Here is a 21844-nt window from a genome sequence, read left to right on the forward strand (position 1 = left end):
TATAACTTCTCATTTAACAAATCATTAATTCTTGTCATGTCAATGAATATAGAAACTGAACCCTTAATAACTTGTGGTTAGCACATTATTCTTATCTGCTAGTAACTCTTTCTAGGAAAAAAAAAAACCCATTCATTACATACTCCATGTGGTGCTAGTGAGGAGGACAATCACAGTAGTATCTCCCCAAATGGTGTGTGGCAGGAAATCAGCTGATCCAGGCCTGACAAATAAGAGTTCCCTATGCTCTCAGCTAGAGGGATTGCTTAAAACCAACCAACATTGATTGTCCCTGAGACTTAATATATGAACACTGAGAGAAAGTCTCACATTCTTTGGGACTGAGATTTATTAAGATATTATAAAATGAAGTTGCTTATAGCCATCTTTGCTGACTACAAGAAGCTGTCTGGAATAGGAAAATTGAAGCCAAAGTACAAAAAGAAGCAGAGATAAGCAAAAATGAGAGGTGGACAACAGGAGAGAGTATTGGCACTGGCCAGGTAGCTTTGTGTTGGTTATAGTGTTGTCCTGATATGCTAAGGTTGCAGGTTCAATCCCAGTTCAGGGAAAATACAAGAATCAACCAATGAATACATAAAGTGGAACAACAAATCAATGTTTCTCTTTTCCTTCCTCTCTATCTAAAATAAATCAATCAATAAAAAAAGAGGAGAGAGTATTGATATATCTTGTATCCTAGATTCAGCATTAGACTATACAGTCAGTGCTACTATAAGGCAAAATACGCTGTCTTAAAAATCACTGCACTATGGAAAGTTGTTCAATAAAACCCACTGGGCCCCAGCCAGTTTGGCTCAGTAGATAGAGCATCAGCCTCTGGACCAAAGCATCCCAGGTTTTATTCCAGTCAAGGGCACATACCTCAGTTGCAGGCTCCTCTCTAGCCTGGGCCCTCATCGGGGCTCATACAGGAGGCAACCAATGGATGTGTTTCTCTCACATCAATGTTTCTCTCTGTCTTTCCCTTTCTCTTCCAATCTCTCTAAAAACCAATGGAAAAATATCCTCAGGTCAGTATTAAAAAATTTAATAAAACTCACTTGGTTTATGGGGGAAATGGGACTAATAGTACATCTAAAAACTTTGTGACACACACACAAAGAAACAAACCTAATAAAAATGGTAGCAGAGTCTTACACATGTTAAATAGTTAAGAAATACATAAAGACTACAGTAGATACAGCACTCCTGAAAGTTGCTTGTGGAAATGGGTATCAGAGTAAGTTATGCTTGTGAGTTATTGCAAAGTGATGGAAGAAAGGTTATCTGAAATCAGAGGGAAAGAACTGAGGTAGCTAGATGTTTGAGGTATAGACGTGGGGAGGGGCATGTATATTTTGTGTATTCCTAAATGACTTAATTCAGCTGGGTGTAATTTTCTGCTTTTACCTAGTGTTCCTTTCTAAAAAAATTGCATATAAACAAATGTAAAATTTACCTCATTCTCTAATTGTTCTGTAATATATTAATCACAAAAGGAACAGGCAAATGTTATATCAGTGTGTATTTGATTATGCAAGTGAAAAAATTTCCATTTTTGATTATTTAAGATAATTCCAGCTGGCTTTCTTCCAGAGTCCTAAACAGTAATACATGGCTACTTAATATTCCATCACACAACAGTAACACATTTTAAATCCTAGGGTGGCCTTTCTGTGTCTCTTAACACGTTTGTAGACTATCTTTCTCTAACTTTTAGTTCTTGCATGCTCAGAAATTAAAATTTCATTTTAATATTAACATAAACAAACCATCATTAAAAAGGAGAGGTGGATTTGAAAAAGATATGAAGATTCCAAAGCCAAACAGAAATGATTTACTATTATAATCTGTAACACAGATGACCTTTCAAACAGATAATTGATGGTTGATGATTATAGACATTTTTCTGGGCCATGGCAAATTTTGGCCAGTTTCAAAATGATTTTTTCATGAATTTTGATACTTCAAAATCCATAAAAACTCTCACAGAGATTTCAATATTAAATATTTTCATGTCAATATTGTATCTCAGGATGATAAACCAAGATGGCGACATAGGTAAACACCTGAAATTGCTGCCTCACACAACCTCTTCAAAACTACAACTAAAAGACAAGACAGACATCATCCAGAACCACGGGAAGGCTGGCTGAGTGGAAATTCTACAACTAGAAGGAAAAAGAAAAGCACACTGAGACTCAGCGGAGGTGCGGAAATAAAGTGCAGAGGTACGGAGGTGCACACACAGAAAGGGCTGGCAACTGAGGACGTGGCTGTCTTTTTCAATTGGGAGGGAGACACAAGCTCCCAACTGCTCTGAACTCCAGTTCCCGGCGAGACTCTGGTGACCCAGACTAACACAGGGAAAAACTGGACTGTCTGGCTTCGGGCGGAACTGGAGGGCGGCTTTCTCTCAGAGGTGCTTGCAGCAATTACCGAGGGACACTGAGACCTGGGGGCCTCTTAGGGCAGGGCTGAGGATCAACCATTCCTGTTTGCTCCATCCTGTTGATTCCCTGAGACCCCACCCCACCCAAGTTGTGTGCAGAGGCTTTTGCATATGAATGGCCTGGCCCTTTGCAATCTAAAATTACCTAACAAACTGCAGCTGGGTCAGAGAGCACCAGAACTTCCAAAAGAAGGCCCAAGTCCCCACAGCAGCTTGCATTGCTTCACAGCCAGGCCTCATCTGGCACATCCAAACCCCAAACAAAGAAGAGGAATCTGCAGATCTCTCCATAACTCCTGCTGGGTGGCCTCAGGCAGAGGCTAAATTTGCACCTCCTTAGAGATCCAAGAGCCAGTGTACCCAGTGGTCAGAGTGGGACCATCCAGATTACAACTCCTCAGATCCATAGGGACACATTCAAGGGGCAGACTCAGTGAGCACCAAAACCCCACGGAAGCAAGTCTTGCCCCATAAGGGTGTCTCCAGCACAGAAGTTCTCCCAGTGTAGACACAGCTGATCCTCACAGCCAATTGGCCTGGAGGTCAATTCTGCCCAGTGATACCAACAACAATCAAGGCTTAACTACAACAAGACTGTTCACACAGCTCACAAAGGGGTGCACCAAGAGTGTCCACCTTGGTAATTGGGGAGGCTGAGCCACTGGGCCCTATAGGACACCTAGCACTCAAAGCCACTCTATCAACACAGGGAAGCAGCCAAAATGTGGAGACAAAGAAAGAGATCACAAATGAAAGAAATGGAGGAAAGCAAATGACTCGATATAGAGTTCAAAACCACGGTTATAAGGTTTTTCAAGAATTTTCTAGAAAAGGCCAATACATTTAGTGAGATCCCCAAGGATATGAAAAAGGACCAACTAGAAATTAAGCATACACTGACTGAAATAAAGAATAATATACAGAGATCCAACAGCAGACTAGAGGATTGCAAGAATCAAGTCAAAGATTTGAAATACAAAGAAGCAAAAAACACCCAACCAGAAAAGCAAAAAGCAAAAAGAATCCAAAAATATGAAGATAGTGTAAGGAGCATCTGGGACAACTTCAAGCATACCAACATCCGAATTATGGGGGTGCCAGAAGAGAGAGAGAGCAAGACATTGAAAACCTATTTGAAGAAATAATGACAGAAAATTTTCCCCACCTGGTGAAAGAAATAGACTTACAAGTCCAAGAAGTGCACAGAACCCCAAACAAAAGGAATCCAAAGAGGACCACACCAAGACACATCATAATTAAAATACCAAGAGCAAAAGACAAAGAGAGAATATTAAAAGCAGCAAGGGAAAAACAGTTAGTTACCTACAAGGGAGCACCCATACGATTGTCAGCTGATTTCTCAACAGAAACTATGCAGGCCAGACAGGAGTGGCAAGAAATTTTCAAAGTGATGAATAGCAAGAACCTACAACCAAGATTACTCTACCCAGCAAAGCTATCATTCAGAATTGAAGGTCAGATAAAGAGCTTTACAGATAAGAAAAAGCTAAAGGAGTTCATCACCACCAAACCAGTATTATATGAAATGCTGAAAGGTGGAGGAGGAGGAGGAGGAGGAGGAGGAGAAGAAGAAAAAGGTAAAGATAAAAACTGTGAACAACAAATACATATCTATCAACAAGTCAATCTAAAAATCAAGTGAATAAAAAATCTGATGAACAGAATAAACTGGTGAATATAATAGAATCAAGGGCATAGAAAGGGAGTGGACTGACAATTCTTGGGGGGAAAGGGCTGTGGGGGGTGCAGGAAGAGACTGGACAAAAATCATACACCTATGGATGAGGACAGTGGGGGGCGGGGTAAGGGCAGAGGGTGGGGTGGGAACCGGGTGGAGGGGAGCTATGGGGGTTAAAAAGAGTAACAACTCTAATAATCTGAACAATAAAGATTTATTAATAAAATAAAATAAAATAAAATGACGGTAAAAAAAAAAAAATACTGTATCTCAGGTCACCTAACCCCATACATTAAAAGCCCACATGCATTACAGTGTTGTCAGTGATGTTCTGAGTGATTACCCATGTGCTGGAGCAAAACTGGCTGCAAGGATACTGCCAGTTTGTATTCTTGCCAATAGGAGAGAGCAAACACACCACAAAGTTGTTTCATACTCCAGCTTTTGGAACTCCTAAGGAGAGTTTATGCTATGCAGATAAGGAAGTATAAAAAGTTTCCTTAAACCCACCTTAGTCTTAGACCTGTGTAGTTTTTAAAATCATTGTGAACAAGCCAGGTAGAAAAAGACTTTATTCTCATTTTTATCTGTAAGTATGATTGTTTTGCAATTGATTCAAATAATGAGTACTTTCAGTTCTGGGGTACCCTGGAAAATACTATCCTATGGATCAAGGGTTGGCAAAATTTTTCTGTAAAGAGCTAGAGAGAAATTATTTTAGGTTTCGTGGGGCACACATAAACATATAGGCCTTGCTGTGTTCCAATAAAACTTTATTTACAAAAACAGACAGCACGAAAGATTTGTCCAGTGTACCATAATTTGCCAACCTCTGCTTTGGACCAATAGTTTTCACTTTCTTTTTTATTAATGAAGCCTTGGGAGTAGTCTATAGAGGCTTAGAGATGGCCAAGCAGGTAGTGATCTGAACTATCGCTGCTTCAACTAGAGAAGGTTTTATTTTTATGACATATGGACTTTTGCATGAAATAAGTTTGATTAAAGGGTTTCATTTCTAAAGGGGAGAAAAGCTTCAAAACCACTGCCTTGGACTAAACCTAAAACCTGCTGCTTTAAAACTGAAGAACAGATTTCACAGGCAAAACAAACACATCTTTTCACACCTTTAAAAAAGATGATAATCATATGTTATTAACCACTGTTACCCTAATAAATTTAATTTTTTAAAAAAAGGATGATAGGTGGTACGTATAGCTTTTAATGTTCCCAGAAAAATTCACTGTCTCATACCACTGAAAAAAACATTTAATAAACAACTTTAATAGCTCTAAAAATATTATCAGCTTATTATTCCTATTCTTTTTTGACTTTTTTCTAAGTATAATGCTTAAGGTACCTTAAGAGGTCCAAGAGAGGTGTTATGGTATAGTGAAAAAAGCACCAAATTAGTACTCCATATTTGTTTTCATTCCTAGATTGTGAGCTCCTGGAGACAAGAATTAAGTTGTCTTCTTCATTGTTGAACTGTCCTCAGCACCTAGAACAGTACATGATAACAAACTTTAATTTTAAAGCAAATATAAATTTACTTAATTAGATAGCTAGGAAGATAATAAATTCAGGTAGGTTATTTACTTATATCTCTCCATAATGCATAAGAAAAAAATCATCTTTTCTAGTGAGCAACAAATAAGTTAGTACTTTGAGATACATTCTTGTACCTGGGAAATTAACATGTTTAAAACACATAAAAACTAACAATTACTGAATTGTGACCAAAGTCATATCCTTACAATGGTTTATAACTCCCATTCCTACAATTCTGAAATACAAAAAGCTCTGGAAACCAAAAATTTTTATTTTGTATTTTTTAATAACTTGATAGTCAAATTCATCTAACCTACACTTATTTGGCAGTATCTGACCTAAACTGAATGAGGCTATTTACTGGTATTTATTTACCCAGTATGAATAATTGCATGGTTTGATGCAAGAAATATTACCATATTTAAATATGCAGTGTTTTCTCTGAACTCCCTGGGGTGTTACAGTATACAGTACCTGGCATTTGGTTTACACAAGTCTGCCAGACAATGCCAGATCTTTTCCTGGTTGCTTTACAAGGAGGAATCTACAGTCCTATTTCAGCCTTTCTGTGGCCATGCCCCTATCCCAAGCCATTCTTTTCTGCAGCCATCCTTAGCAATACTTGAGGCTGCCCAAACAGCTCAGAGAGCTCTCCTGCCATGTCAGTGGGAAAAATAAAAATAAATGTACTTTACAATCATATAGAAAGTTAATGTAATCACTTCGACTGTCAATGATCTGTTGTTTAAGAAAGAACATATTAGTCTTTTATAAAGTACTTATTTTCATCACTTGACATTGGGCAGTCGAGAATCAGAATGTAGTTACTTGCTCTTAGCCTTGCAAGGGTACCTGCTCAGTATATAGCATTTACCATTTGACTGATGCACATTTTGGACAGTATATAAGAATTTCCCTTACATTAGGTGTGGGCAGCAACGGACATTTATAGAGAAAAAAATAACCGGAGGCCTTAACTGGCTCAGTTCCAACAACAAATCCATGGAACTGGTACACTCCCCACATTTCTCATGTACCCCACCCTGTGGCCCACAGGACCATATCTAGGGATCTCAATTAGAGATCTTGTAGTAAATAGGGCACGCTATTCTAGCAACGCTAGAGGTGGTGGACCTGCCTATGCCCTAGGGTGAGCTATTCAGGGTTTGAATAAATTAAGACGATGTAAATGCAAACCACAATGTCAACGTTTCCCTTTCCTCTTAAGAAAAAAAAAAAAAAGCAGACTCAAAATCACCCCTCCAAAAATGCCTCATTCTGGAACTGTAGAGTTAGTGGGTAAAAGGTTCGCCGGAACACAACCTACGTCGTCGGGGTGCCCTCCCTCAGAGCCGGGGTACCACGCCGCTCCTGCGCAGGTTCTAGACTCCTCCTTTTGGAGCTCTGCCCCACCCTTCTAGGCTACTTCCGGCCCTCACTGAACACCCTCAACGCGCTTGCGCCGTTTTGATAGGCTTCTGGAGCCCAAGAAATCCAAGCACTGCCCCTCTGGAACCGCCCCCGCCCCTCTTCGCCCCGCCCACGCTTTACCGGCCCCCGCCCGAAATCTCGCGAGGGTAGGTGCGCGTCCGTATTTTGCGGACAACTAGCTCTCACAGCTGCTGTAATTGCTGCTGCGGAAGAAACTGGAGCTGCTGTGGTCCGGGCGCCCGCCCTCCCCCTTTGACGAGAGCCACCGCCTCTTCTCTCGCTCTAGTTATTTACCTATTGCGGGGAGCGGCGGCTGCAACAGTCCCTGGACCCAGCGCCGTCTCATCTCTTCAGACGGCCGCTTTGCCGGTCATTCCCGCAGCCCCGCAGCTGACGGCGCCCCCCTGCTCCTAACCGGTTCCTCACTTCAGAACGTCTGTTCACTCCTCATCGCGCGGGACTCACCTCCCACGGTCTTGCCGGGGTGGAGGACGACCAGGAGGAGACGAGAGTCACCCTCCTAGGCGGCGTCGGCCCCCTCACCCGCGGGTGTGTCCTATAAATGGCGTCGGAAAGCGACACCGAAGAATTCTTTGATGCCCCAGAAGATGTGCACCAAGGGGGTGGCTACCCTGTAGGGTAAGTAGCTATGGCCCAGAAGCCGGGCGTCATGGTCCCCCGGCTTCCCCTGTGCCGTCCCCCTTCACCCCTCGCTGGTCCCGCTGTGTCCACCACCGCTGCTCCTGTCTCCAGCACTTCAGTGAGTCTGGGATGGGGGATCGCCCACCTCGGGCAAACCCCTTCCTTTCCCTGGTGAGAGACCTCTGGGGCTCCAAGAGAACCCCTTTCTCGTCTTGCCCAGCTTTCTGCGAGGTGGGACAGCTGACATACCTGAAAGCCGGAGAGCCGGTGATTTGTGTTTGTGGGGTTCAGAGCTTACCTTTGAAACATCCGTTTGGCCTTGGATTTCCATAGATTAAAGGAGCAGTAACAGGAGAAATTACATTTCCCTTTTTTTCCCTTTCTTTTGCCGCTAACTTATTTTAGAGGTAGCTGTAACTCTCCTGATACCATCCTCTTTTCCTTGCACAGAAAGAAAAGGAGTGGCGAAAAGGGTTGGGTGTTTACTTAAGAAAGTCCTCTAAGCTCAGTGGTCGGCAAACTCATTAGTCAACAGCCAAATATCAACAGTACAACGATTGAAATTTCTTTTGAGAGCCAAATTTTTTAAACTTAAACTTCTAACGCCACTTCTTCAAAATAGACTCCCCCAGGCCGTGGTATTTTGTGGAAGAGCCACACTCAAGGGGCCAAAGAGCCGCATGTGGCTCGCGAGCCGCAGTTTGCCGACCACTGCTTTAGCTGATGTACTCTAGATCAACAGTGTTTTATTAAAATGCCACCTTACCGTGAGGCAAAGGAAATTGAATGTCCTTTACCATTAGGGAGAATACAGTCTTAAAAGGTAGCCGCACATAAATGTATACAACAGACTACAGAGATACAAGTGCTGAGTAATCTGGTGGTTGGAAGGAGAGCCACAGCTTTGTGCTTTTTATCTAATTCTGCAAGATGTTTTGGTGGTGATTAATATGGGAGATTCTGAGTAGGAAGTACAGTAGTTGGAATGCTTCCCTTGACTAGGACTTTTATTTACCCACTCCTCCACTATTCAAAGTTGGAATAATATTTATAGAGATTTTGCCAAACTCTTCTACGGACTTGTGTGGGACTAGAGGCAGTAAAATATATATGTTCATGGTGTAAGAACTTGAGAAATGGTAAAATTTGTATATAATTGTAAGGCACTAATATGGTCAACTGCCGTCAATTTTCAAGCTTACTCCTTGGAAGAAAGATCTTGTTTGATGCAAGCAAAGTTATCCTTACATTCTAGAAGTCATTTTAAAACCTAATATATAATATATTACCAAAAAAAAAATACAGCAATAAAGTCAAAGAATGTACATAGGTAAATCCTGATATGTGTGTGTGTTTCCACCAACCTTCTTCATGTCACTACGAGGGGACTTGGGGGTGGGAATGGCCAATCTTGAGATTTCACTGAATCTCCTTTAAATTCAGTATCTGAAACAAGTTAATAGCTAAATGGTAGAGGATAGAAAATACATTTGTATTTCCAAATACATTGGATCCCCTTGAAATTAAATTTTATTTTTGTGGTTTCCTCCTCAAAGTAATGAACTTTCAGTTCAGTTTAAATGAAACCTAATTCTTTAGTACTTATGTGTGTGTGGAATGGGGAGGAAATAACAATTGATGTATAGGATTGTAATCAATTTAGAACTGTGTGAGTAGTGGTTCTTTTCTAATGAACAAAACATTTAATTTCGAAGGACAGTCATATCGGCACCTGTGTAAACTGCCAAGTCCAGCACCTAGCACAGAGAAAGAACTCAAATGTTTATTCCCTTCTCCTTCCTTTCTTGAAAATAGCAAAATTAACTTCATACAGTGCTTACTTTGGGAGGAAGTATGCAGAACTTGGAGCTATTTAACTTGTCTAAACCGATGAGTCATTTTGATAGAATTGATAGAGTCATTTCTTCCCTCATGGGACAATATAGCTTCTCAAGCTCTTTGATCCTTTGATACTAGGTGAAAAGTAAAAACGTCTCTCTTGGGACCCAGTGTTCTAATTTTAACTCTAACCTGCCCATAGCCTGTTGAGCCCTATGGATAAAACTACTCTGTCAGTCTCAATTTCATGGCTTCATCCTGTAATAGTCCGGGGATTTGGAAGAGAATTAGACTCACCTGGAGAACTGCATCTGACAAGAACTAACAGTACTGCCAGGATAGCAAAAGGTTGGCATAATTAACATATCCTCTATCCTTTGTGACAAGTTTTGTCATTTGCATAAGGTACTGTGAGGAGACCTAGAAATGCAGTGAGAAATCTTGATCTGTGAAAACAGATGGGGTCACTAGATACCTGGTCATCAGAATATCTTCTGTCCTTTAATGTGAACCAAAGTAGCACACCATACAAACTGCAAGAGGCTAACAGACTGAGTTTGGGCACTTAAAAAATGTTTCTTGCACCCTGGCCAGTGTGGCTTGTTGTTTGAGCATTGCCCTATACACTGAAAGGTCAGGGGTTTGATTCCTGTTCAGGGCATATACGCAGGTTGGGGATTCAATCCTCTGTCCTGGTGTGCATATGCGAGGCAAACATCTCTCTCACATTGATGTTTCTTCCTCTACCTTCCTCTCTCTCTAAATCAAGAAAAACATATCCTCAGGCGAGGATTTTAAAAAAATAAATACTTCTTGCTATTGTATGTTCTAGAGTACACAGACCATTTCACCAAATTTATAGTAAACTGAGTGGGCAGTTGAGAGTTACTTCATTTTTGTTAATTAGTGGAATCCAAATACATAATCCATTTCCTAATATTGGTTTTTTTCTATTCTCCTCCAATGGTATTTTCAGCTTTATTCTACTCTTTGAAAGCAAATTTAATAAGTTAAAAATCAGCCCATTTTTTTATTACTTTCTTTATTGATTAAGGTATCACATATTTGTCCTCATCCCCCCATTCCCATCCCAAACCCCTCCCCACGCATGCCCCAACCCCCCTGTTGTCCGTGACCACTGGTTAGGCTTATATGCATGCATACAAGTCCTTTGGTTGATCTCTCCCCCTTACCCCCATCCTCCCCTACCTTCCCTCTGAGGTTTGACAGCCCATTTTTTTATAGGGAGACTTTTTATTCCAATGCAGCCTACTTTTCCACAGTGGCAGATCATCTCCACTTGATCAGCTTTGCAATATATACCACATTTATAATGCTTTATTTTGGTTGATACTTTAGGTCATGTTTTCTTATTCTTATCTCCATTTTTATATATGAGGAACCTTAGGCTCAAAAAGGTTAATGAATTGGCCTAGGAGGCAACACTTGTGACAGAGCTGGGGTTTGAAACCAATTCTCTAGACTCCTACTTTAGTATTTTTTTCTAATGCATCATAGCAGCCTCACACTGTGTGTGTGTGTGTGTGTGTGTGTGTGTGTGTGTGTGTTTGATAGAATTCTGAAGTAAAATGCTTTAGGACCAACTTGCTGAATTGAACTGATGCATCAACAACCCAAACTTTGCAGTTCTCTTGGCTAGAAGTTTCCACTTTCTCTTTCAGGAATGTGTATTTTGTTTTGTCAGATAGGAATTTTATAAGATCATGGTGTGGTACAGCTAGAAGGGACATCTAGTTAAACCCCATATAAAATGTTATGAAAACCAAAGCCCACTGAGGTTTAATGGTCTGATGGATGTTTCTCTGTCTCTGGATCTATTTTTGTTAAGGGAAAGTGACTTATCCAAGGTGCCACGGCAAATCAGTAACAGAGTTAGGACTACGATCAGATTAGTTTCAGTCTAGTGTTGTTTTTTTCTGCTACCATGCTGTCTTTTGATAAAGCAGGAAGGGGAGGAGGAAGTGTGGTATAGTAGAAAAAAAGCCCTGGACTGTGAGTCATTTCATTTCCTCATCTTTAAATTGAGGAGATTCTGAGAACCCTTACAATTGTAAAAGTCTGTCATATTGAGGTTTAATAATGTGCTTTTATTGATAAACTTTTGTTCTTAGGAAATCTTTCTATGATTTTATTTTAGTTTTTAATTTAACAAACTTGATGGTATTGGAACATGATGCAAAACCTGTAGATTTCAAATTAAAGATTTACTGGGTAATTCTATATGAGATGAATGTTCCTGCTAATTTGTGGATTATATATATGCATACTAAAGGCTGGCACTGAGAACATCATGTTATAAAAATAAATGTGACATTTTGAGCATTCTTATTTTTTAATTTTATTTTATTGTTTAAAGTATTACATATAGTAGTACATATATCTCCTTTTTTTCCCCATAGACCTTCCCCCAGCCTCCCCTAACCCCTGTCACATGCCTTCATCCCACCCCCCCCCCCCAGTGTCTTGTGACCATTGGTGTGCTTATATGCATGCATACAAATCCTTTGGTTGATCTCTTTCCCCCCCCTCCCCAACATTCCCCAGCCTTCCCGCTGTAATTTGACAGCCTGTTCGGTGCTTTACTGCCTCTGTGTCTATCTTTTTGTTCATCAGGTTATAATGTTCTTTATTTTGCACAAATGAGTGAGATCATTTATTTAAAATTCTTTTTTCATGGCAACCAAAATATTTTGAGGTGTTGGAAGGAAGGATAGAATGGTAACATTTTTAGAGTAGGGAGACTGGTAGATCATTTAATCCAGGCCTCCCATTTAACTGAAAGAAATCTAGGCTCAGAGAAGGGAAGTGACACATTGCTAATTAGTGGCAGACTGGGAACTAGAACTCCAGTCTCCTGGTTGCTCATTTATTCCATGTTGCCTTGTCTGTGGAAGGAGGGAAAGTATTGCTCCCTGGGTATTCCTGCTGTTGGTTTTTGGAATTTACCCTATTAGCAGGGCTCTTAAGATTGTTTACTCTCATCTACTGAGATTCTGTTTTTTCATACCTTGCTGTCAGAAGACATTGTTCTAGGTCCTAGGATCTTGAATTTTGCCCACTAATTTTCTCCAGGTCAGGATGAACAAAGATTACAGAATAGCTGATCTAGGAACAGTGGTGGTTATTTATTTCATTTTATTTTTAGCAATCTAGTTAGTGTCATCTGCAGTCTATCTTTGTAGATTGGAGTATTAGTGAAATCTTGATTTTCAAACGGTAAGAACTGAGATCAAACTGTCCTGAAGAATTTACCCTAAAAAAACACACCAAAAAGTTGCAGAGCTTCCTTTGGTGAAAACAGCTTCTCACTTTACTTGGGCATCATAAATATTTCTCTCTGAATTGAAAATTGATACAAGTTTTAATAAAAATTATTTGTGGATAAGGGTTATTTGTGGAAAGATTCCTTAAAAAAAAAAATAGCTGTTCAGCCCTAGCCTGCTTGGCTCAGTGTTGAACTGCAGACTGAAGGGGTCGCAGGTTCCATTCCAGTCAAGGGCATATGCCTGGTTTGCGGGCTCGATCCCTAGTAGGGGGTGTGCAGGAGGCAGCCCATCGATGATTCTCATCACTGGTGTTTCTATCTCTCTCCCTCTCCCTTCCTCTCTGAAATCAATAAAAAATATATATTTTTTTAAATGGCTGTTCATGAGTTGATATTTAATCATAGATTATATTTTATTGCTGTTGGCTATGTGGATTGAAAGGAATATATTTGTAAATGCTGTTTTATTACACCCAGGTAACATCATATTGAAGTGAGAGAAAACCTACATATTAATTAGTAAATTCAAGTTCTAAATTTAGTGGCCTCCAGTTGTCAAATGGTCACTGATAGAGATAGGACAATGGTAGTATCTCTGTAGTTTGTGGGCTCACTTTGAATCTGTATAAACTTCTATAAACTGAAAACTTTATTCTGTTCTTGTGATAATCTACTGCATAAAGTAGGGTAGATAAAATTTGATTTTTAAAATGTTAAAAACCTAGATAGATTTAGGATATCGACAGTACACTGGTGATCATACAGAACAGAAAATAATTTCCAGTTGTTGGTATTTGAGACTTATTTTGTAACATATACATTACACAGAACTCTGTGTATTTTCTTCAGTTCATTGTTTTAACTTGGACAAAGTCAGGTGAATTTGCCAGGGAATCCCCTTGATGAGGCTTTTTTTTTTCTCATTCTCTGCCTGCAATTCTAGTAATTACTTCCTGGGGTAGCATAGGTGTATGAAGTGTGTGATCATGAGGGTGGTGGTGATGGATAGAGGTGAAGGTGGTGAAGGTAGCCCTACAGACTTTAGAGAGCAGGTTATAAGGCTGCTCCCTGGGGCATGGATAACTGGGATATGGCAAATCACACCATTTAGTACTATTTTAGATATGTAGCTACACAGTGAATTAAATAAACCTTTCTGTAAGAGATTAATAATTAATAGCCCAAAGAAATACTTCAAACAAAATTTAAAGTAATAAAAACTGCAGGTGCTTTATGATGTCTTTCTGACGTTTAACTGGAATTGATAATTAACTTACATTTCTATTTTCTACCCAGAGCTAAGCTAATTTCTACCAACTTTCATAAGGTCTGTTCCCCTCTAGATGTTGGATGTTATTCTGCTAACCAGCTAAACCTTTAATTGGGTGCTTTCCTTACTCTTCAAAGCAGAGCCCTATTCACTTTCTTATTTCAAATTGAACAGTCTTTGTGTTAGTCTGTCATTTCATGATTCAAAATTGAGGAAAAAGCACATAAGACATAATGTGGGCCTCATACCTGATGGCAACCCTAATGTTTTTCCCCAGTCAGTATACAAATTTATCTTGGTTACTATAGCTACCAGCCTATCAGTTTTTCTTCTAGCTCTTTTGCCTTCTCTCAGATATTAGGATTACCATATAATCAGGTTCTGCTACAGCTCTTCAGGTCTTAGCATTTTATTACCAGCTGCAGCTGTCTGGCAATTTATAGTTTGGCATTCCATCAGGGTCAGTTGGTTTTAGGTCCACAAACCCTTTTTGTCTCCAAATATTTTAAATATACAGAATTTAACAAGGACACATTTAGGCAACAATTTCCTCATACTAATTTGCCCAGTTCCATTCTTAGTCATTGTCTCAGATTCAATGGCTGCCCCTTTGCAATATCAAGGAGGATAAATTTAAAGATCAAAGAGAGACCATTTAAGAAATATATGTGCAGATGTGATTTAGACTCCAGATCATCACTAACTACCTGAAGTGACTTAAAAGCACCTTGATTCATCAGCAACCACCTAATAAATAATATGGCTTCTAACAAAAATTATTTCTGTAGGTTATAGAAAGAATGTTTGGCCTTTAGATTTATTCATTCGAATTTGGGAAAACTGTTCAGAAATTTAATAGGAAAGGTTATCTTTCTTTTGCAGCCTTTGAATAAACAGGAAAAGAAAAATAAAGACTTACTAGTTATATAGGTCTTTATTATAAGTCTTTCTATTTAATTAACAAATACATATTTTTATCAAAACTTCAGAATTCATATAATTAAATTAGTTTTAAATTATAAGTGTTTAGTTGTCTTCCTAAAACTAAGGCTATTGAAGAAATAAGATATATTAGTTTATATATCAGTGTTTGTGTTAGTGTTTGTTTGGGGTGCTCATGCTTGTTAATATTATATATTGTAGTAATAACTTGTAAATATGCATAATTAATCTCTTGGCTTAACTGAACTGGAGGTGGTTAATCTGTTAATAATTTAGTAGATTTCATTACCCATATTCTTACATAACAATAAGTAATGTTTTTTAAATCAGAAATTTAGTCTTAAGACATTGTGTGTGCTTTTCAAAAAGTGTTTATATTTCTGAATTAGAAGATTATGTGGTAAGCTTGTAACTTCATAAATGATTAAATTAAATTCCTGCCTTGAATTTGTATTGAAATTGTGATTTGAATGGTTTCATTGTAAGACTAGTGTATCCTATTCAAGACAGTGGTTAAATTCTGATAATGCCCCAATGAGAACTTTATTTTAATTGCACAAATAGTCTTAAAAGCAGAAAAAAATTTGCTTTTTCCACAGGGCCCTAATCCTTAAAATTTTTAAGAGGAAGCGGGGTTTGGGGTTGGGGGCGATAAAATGTTTTAAGAAAAGAAATGCCAAGAGTGAAGCATAAAATTTTTGGTAACGTCTAACAAAAAACTTTAACAATATTTTCCAGTAGGCAGCCTGTAACAGTGCAAGCCATACCTGTATAAGACCTACTTGACCACTACTAATTGTAATAGATTATTCTAGTACCAACACATTGAACCACAGACATTCTTATGAAACAGGTCAAGCTTTCTAGAGAACCAATAAATAGAATGTAGAGCTTTATTCAAACTCACTTTCTCAGAAGCAGACATCCTGGTTACTAAGTAAGCAAAGAGAAGGGGTGGGAGTGCTCTTTCTGTCTTTGCTTTTGAATTGGAAACACTAGGGATGGATGACTTAATATCCATAGTCCTCTTTTAAATTTGTTCATGAAAGTTTTTATTTAAATTGAAAGACTGAGGGAATCATCTTTCTGGTTATTAGCAGTAGAATTAACGATTTGGATGTGTTTTTAAAAGCTCTATTTTAAAATATGCTTATCTACCCATGTCAAATTAATATAGCAGATGGTTTGAATGTTTTCCCCAGCCCCATTTCCACCCCATTCACCTCCAGCTTTCTCCTTCCTATCTAATCAATGTCATTAGTACAGAGATTTTCTAACATAACTTATTGTCCCTTACATCTGAGAAGTAACAGTGATGGTTTAAATCAGGAGCGGGGAGCCTTTTTTCTGCCAAGGGCCATTTGGATATTTATAACTTCACAGGCCATACAAAATGATCAACTTAAAAATTAGCCTGCTATATTTGATCAAACATTTAATTAACTCCTAATGCCTTGGGAGGGCCAGACTAAATGACTTCACAGGCCTTATACTGCCTGTGGTCTGGATATTCCCCACCCCTAGATTGAATATAATGGATAGGCCCAGCCAGTGTTGCCCAATGGTTGAGCATCAACCTATGAACCCAGAGGTCATGGTTCGATTCCTGGTCAGGACACATGCCAGGTTGCAAGCTCCATCTCCAGTAGGGGGCGTGTAGTAGGCAGCTTATCGATGATTCTCATCATTGATGTTTCTATCTCTCGCCCTTCCTCTCTCTGAAATCAATAAAAACATATGTTTTTAAATCAACCAATCAATCAATAAATAAATATAATGTGTGGGTCTTGGGGAGAGTAAGGGAAAGATCCATTAAATTGGATATAGTGCATGCATTAGTAAGTGGGATTGGTTAGCATCACAGGTAGGGGTAGGTTATTGGGTTAGTGGAAGATAGGTAAGCAGAATGAATAGGTAGCTTGATAAAACTAGTACCTTTGTGAGTGAAAGTGAGTAGGTTTGTCAATATTTGGAATTGGTGTTTTATCTTTATTGGATTGGCTTTAGAGATTAAGGCTAATGACTGAGATCAGTCTTTTTTTCCTATAAGTGAACTTTGCTATTCCTGTTTGTCTCAGGACATAGCTCTTGACTATTGACTTTTAACCTTTGCCTTATTTCCCAGCATAGAGATGTCCACAGTTGATGTATAATAGTGACAAAGGGTTTAAGTGGCAGAAAAAATATTTAAGTGGCGATAGAAATGGTGCGTAGGAAAGCAGGCTCTATGGCAGGGGTGGGGAACCCTTGTTCTGACAAGATCCATTTGAATATTTATAACATCATTCTCAGGCCATACAAAATTGTCAACTTAAAATTAGCCTGCTATATTTGGTCAAGCATTTAATTAACTCTCCCCTAATGCCTTGGCAGGGGCAAATGATTTCATGGGTCTTATACAGCCCTTAGGCCAAACATTCCCCATCCCTGCTCTATGGCACCACCAGTTCCTATCAAAAGTGAAGAGGGAGGAAATAAGGGCTGAGGCAAGGACAATAGTTTGGATTTATATTTATGGGACCTTTGTAACTTTGGGACATCCTGTACTCAGCAAATATTAAATGTTAACAATTAAGCCTTGCATTAATCAATTTCACCCCCAATAAATTTAATTTTTTAAAAAAACAACAGTGAAACCTGTTGCCAGTTATCCTGCAGTCATATCAATTCCTTGTTACCAACTTTTTTTTCCCAGTGATAAATGTGTTCACAGTAAGAAAGATATTATAGTCCTACATGTTGTTACATGTAAAGAATGATAATGCCATACTGTCAAATAAAGTTGGGCTTTAGTTTCCAAAGTACTTTTACTCACATTACCTCTTCTGATCATCCTGTAGTTCTGTTCTGAAGGACAATTTTTGTGACATAGGTAGAACAATTTTCCTAATTTTACAAATAAGAAAAGTTAGCTCAAGATGGATAAGGAACAGCCAGCAAAAGTAGAACTTCACTAATTATGGTTTTAAATGGAGATGTAAAAACATTAGGTTCTTTCCTACTTTCCTTTTGTAAACTATAAACATTTATGATGCTGTATTTTACGTGTGAATTATTGGAATAATGAGGCTAACTCTTCTGCCATTTAGGAATATATAATTTACTGTTTAAAATAATGAAAGTAATATTCTTACGCTCTTCTTTCTAAGCTTTGACAGAATTCATTATGTTATGGTAGCTAGGTCAGAAAATAACCTTGCTACTGAAAGAGCTGAAATCCCAGACACTGCTAACTGATTTTCCCTAAAGGAAAATCCCTCAAGAGGTAAGCCACTGATGATTTGGGCTTCTGTGCCTCATCAAAAAGTCTTGATCACAGATTTTTTTCTGTACTTGTTTTATAGATTGTTGTCAGTTGTTTACTTAGGCCACAGTATTTGGTGTTTCAGTTTTTGGGGGGAGTTTTTTGGTATAACTCTGAATCATATTTTGGCTACAAGCCACTAATTAGAAACACAATGTTTCTCTTTTTTCTTCCCCTCAATAGTATTTTCTAGCAGCCACAATGAATGCATGTGGTAGTTATTAATATTTTCCACCTAATCAAACCTCTATTGGCTGTCAGATTAATAGGGAAAATGCATTTTTACTAGCTAGGCAATAGAAAAATTACATCAGTAATTACTCTTTAACATGTAAATAAGATTGAATAATCTTTTTTATAATAAACAATAAATTTGGCCTACAGAATGTTTTATGTATGTAGGCATTCTAGGTAATTTGAGATTTTTCTAAACTGTTTATCAAATATGCCTGGCCAGTGTGGCTCAGTTGAGTGTCTTCCCACATACCCGGAGGTCTCTGGTTCGATTACTCATCAAGCCCCATGCCCAGGTTGCAGGCTCAATCCTCAGTGGGGGGGGGGGGGGGTGTGTGTGTGCAGGACGCAGCTGATCAATGCTTCTCTCTCATCAATGTTTCTCTCTCTGAAATAAAAACATTTAAAAATATATTTATCATCAAATCTTTAATACATATTTTATTATAGAATGCAGAAGTAGAAATTCAAATACATAAAGCACATAAATAGAATTTATACAGTAAAGTGCTTAATATTAAATCTTACTGAAACATTCCAATTTTCTATTATTCACTTCAGTCATTAGTTTAAAACTACCTTTCCCATCAAACCTTGCACCAGATAACAGTAAAAAATTTTTAATTTAAAAAACAAAATAAATGATTTGGTTTGATTTTTATTTCTCTGCCCATCTTTTGTGCTGAGCAGTAAACTCAGAATAAGAAAAGTAAAGAATAATAGAATTGGTTTATTTAAATGCTTTAAGAAATGGGTGTGACAGGTTCTTTAGAGCTCTAAATTTTACATTGGGTAGCCTATATAAAGTTATTAGCATTTACTTTTAAAAATTAGTGCAGCATTGAATGTTTTACATAACTTACAAAGTCATATTAGCACATTAGCTTTTGTAATATTGGCTTTTAACTCAACAACTTGATTGTTTACTTTTAAAAGTAAATTACAATGTGATTTAGTATGATTGCATTAGTACTGACTTCTAAAGACAGTCATATATTGAGTTGTCTGTTTCTGTTGCAATTTTTACTAGAATTTTTTTATTTTATTTATTGTTGTTTTTTTAAACTAGTGGCCCAGTGTACGAAATTCGTGCACATTAAAAGGGGATTAATTAGAGGAAATATTTTAATATTGCTATTTGCCCTTTCTCTAAAATAGAAGGGTCAGAGATGAAAGAAAATTAGTAAAATGTATATGAAAATCTTCCTTCTGTCAGAGTCTGGGATGCACTACGGGACCCAGAGTCAAGTCCCCGCCCACCCACGTGCGCCTCAAAATCGCACGAGAGCCAGACCTGGCCAGCCCCCCCCCCCATTTGGCTAGATCCAGACCCGGCCAGTCCCACCCTTGTCAAGCCCCGCCGGGCGGGGGGGCGCAGCCTTAGGCCCCCTGGCCTGGCGCCAGGGTGGTGGGCATGGCCTGAGGTCCCCCTGCCCGGGCTGGGGTGGGGGGCGTGCCTTGAGGTCCCCCAGCTGCCGCCAGGAGGGTGGCACAGCCTCAGGTCCCCCGTCAAGCCCCACCAGGAGGGGGCTGCAGCTTCAGGTCCCCTGGCCCAGGGCGAGGGGAGCAGCCTGAGGTCCCCCGGCCCAGCATTGGGGCGAGGGGCACACCTTGAGGTCCCCCGTCAAGCCCCGCTGGGAGGGGGGCCGCCTGAGGTCTCCTGGCCTGGCGTTGGGGCGGGGGGGCAGCCTGAGGTCCCTCGGCCCAGCACTGGGGCAGGGGTGCACCTTGAGGTCCCCCGCCAAGCCCCGCTGGGCGGGGGGCACGGCCTCAGGTCCCCCGGCCTAGCGCTGGGGCAGGGGCATGCCCTGAGGTCCCCCATCAAGCCCTGCCGGGTGGAGGGCACAGCCTGAGGTCCCCCAGCCTGGCACCAGGGTGGGGGGCATGGCCTGAGGTCCCCTGTCAAGCCCTATGGGCCAGGGGTGGGGGGCACAGCCTCAGGTCCCTGCTGATTTCTCGTTAAGGCTCGTTAGGGGAACTTGGCCTCCCCTGTGGGTGCAGCTATCTTGTGTTACGGACACACACACACCCCCCCCCTCCACTGTGGGCGCCACCATCTTTGTGGCGGAGTGATGGTCAATTTGCATATTCCCTCTTTATTATATAGGATATATTTTTACTGGCCCCAGCGAGGAAGGGAGAGGGAGAGAGAGATAGAAACATCAATGATGAGAGAGAATCATTGATTGGCTGCCTCCTGTACACCCACTGGGGACTGAGACCGAAACCCGGGCATGTGCCCTGGTTCATAGGTAAATGCTTCACTACTGAGCTCACCAGCCAGGCAGATTCCTTTTTTTTTAACGATTTTTTTTAAGGGAGAGAGAGAAACATCAGTTTTTTTTTTTAATTTAAATTCTTTACTGTTTAAAGTATTACATGAGTCTCCTGTTTCCCCCATTGACCTCTCCCCCACCACCCAAGAAACATCAATTTATTGTTTCACCTATCTATGCATTCATTGGTTGATTCCTGTATGTGCCCTGACCCAGAATCAAACCCACAACCCTGACACATTGGGACGACACTCCAACCAACTGAGCTACCTAGCCAGGGCATGATTCCTATTTTTTTGATTGCCCAGTTAAAACATGCCATTTTAGGTTGTTCTAGGAAAATAAGACTCATTTATGATTGCCTAGCACTTATTTTTCCTGCTCTTCCTAGACTTTTCAGGTTCAGTTGGGATTGTCACTGTTGGTAGAATCCCAGCTTAAATAGGGCTATGAGAATGGGTGTTGTACTGTCACAAATGATTTGAGTTTGAAAGGCCAGCAGATGATTTTCTCTCAGATCTAATTGTTTTGAATACTGTTATTAGATTGTAGGTGCTGCTTGACGCCCCACCTTCTATGGGTGGTTTCTTCCCTTAGCATATAGTCTAGAAAACTTGCGATTCTAACTAATTAATAAAATTAGTATATGCATTTCCGTTCCAATGAATAATACTGCATACCAAATTTTAAGAACTATGTACTTAGAGCAAGATTTTAAAAATAAAATAGTATCACCCTAGGCAGTTTGGATAGAGTGTCGGCCCGCAGACTGAAGGGTCCCAGGTTCGATTCTGGTCAAGGGCACGCCATACCTTGGTTGCAGGTTCCCGGCGTGCAGGAGGCAACCAATCGATGTGTCTCTCGCATCGATATTTCTCTGTCTCTCCCTCTCCATTTTACTTTCTCTAAAAAATCAAT

General features: G+C 39.7%; 1 protein-coding gene and 1 long non-coding RNA gene across 2 annotated transcripts in view; one reads left to right on the plus strand and one right to left on the minus strand.

Moving 5' to 3' along the window:
- The window catches only part of LOC308240473, a 66319-nt gene extending 59193 nt beyond the window's left edge, over nt 1-7126 (minus strand). The window contains exons 1-2 of the long non-coding RNA XR_013959803.1: nt 7030-7126; nt 5512-5652 (exon numbers count right to left, since the gene is read on the minus strand). This is a non-coding gene — a long non-coding RNA (uncharacterized lncRNA). The remainder of the gene's footprint in view (nt 1-5511; nt 5653-7029) is intronic.
- A 152-nt stretch (nt 7127-7278) lies between these two features.
- Nucleotides 7279-21844, plus strand: part of WDR44 (WD repeat domain 44) — a 104158-nt gene continuing 89592 nt past the window's right edge. Inside the window, exon 1 of the mRNA XM_080651920.1 lies at nt 7279-7772. Coding sequence (XP_080508046.1) covers nt 7696-7772 — 77 coding nt within the window. The 5' untranslated portion in view covers nt 7279-7695. The remainder of the gene's footprint in view (nt 7773-21844) is intronic.

Source organism: Plecotus auritus (genome assembly GCF_963455305.1).
Source record: "Plecotus auritus genome assembly, chromosome: X".
NCBI lineage: Eukaryota > Metazoa > Chordata > Mammalia > Chiroptera > Vespertilionidae > Plecotus > Plecotus auritus.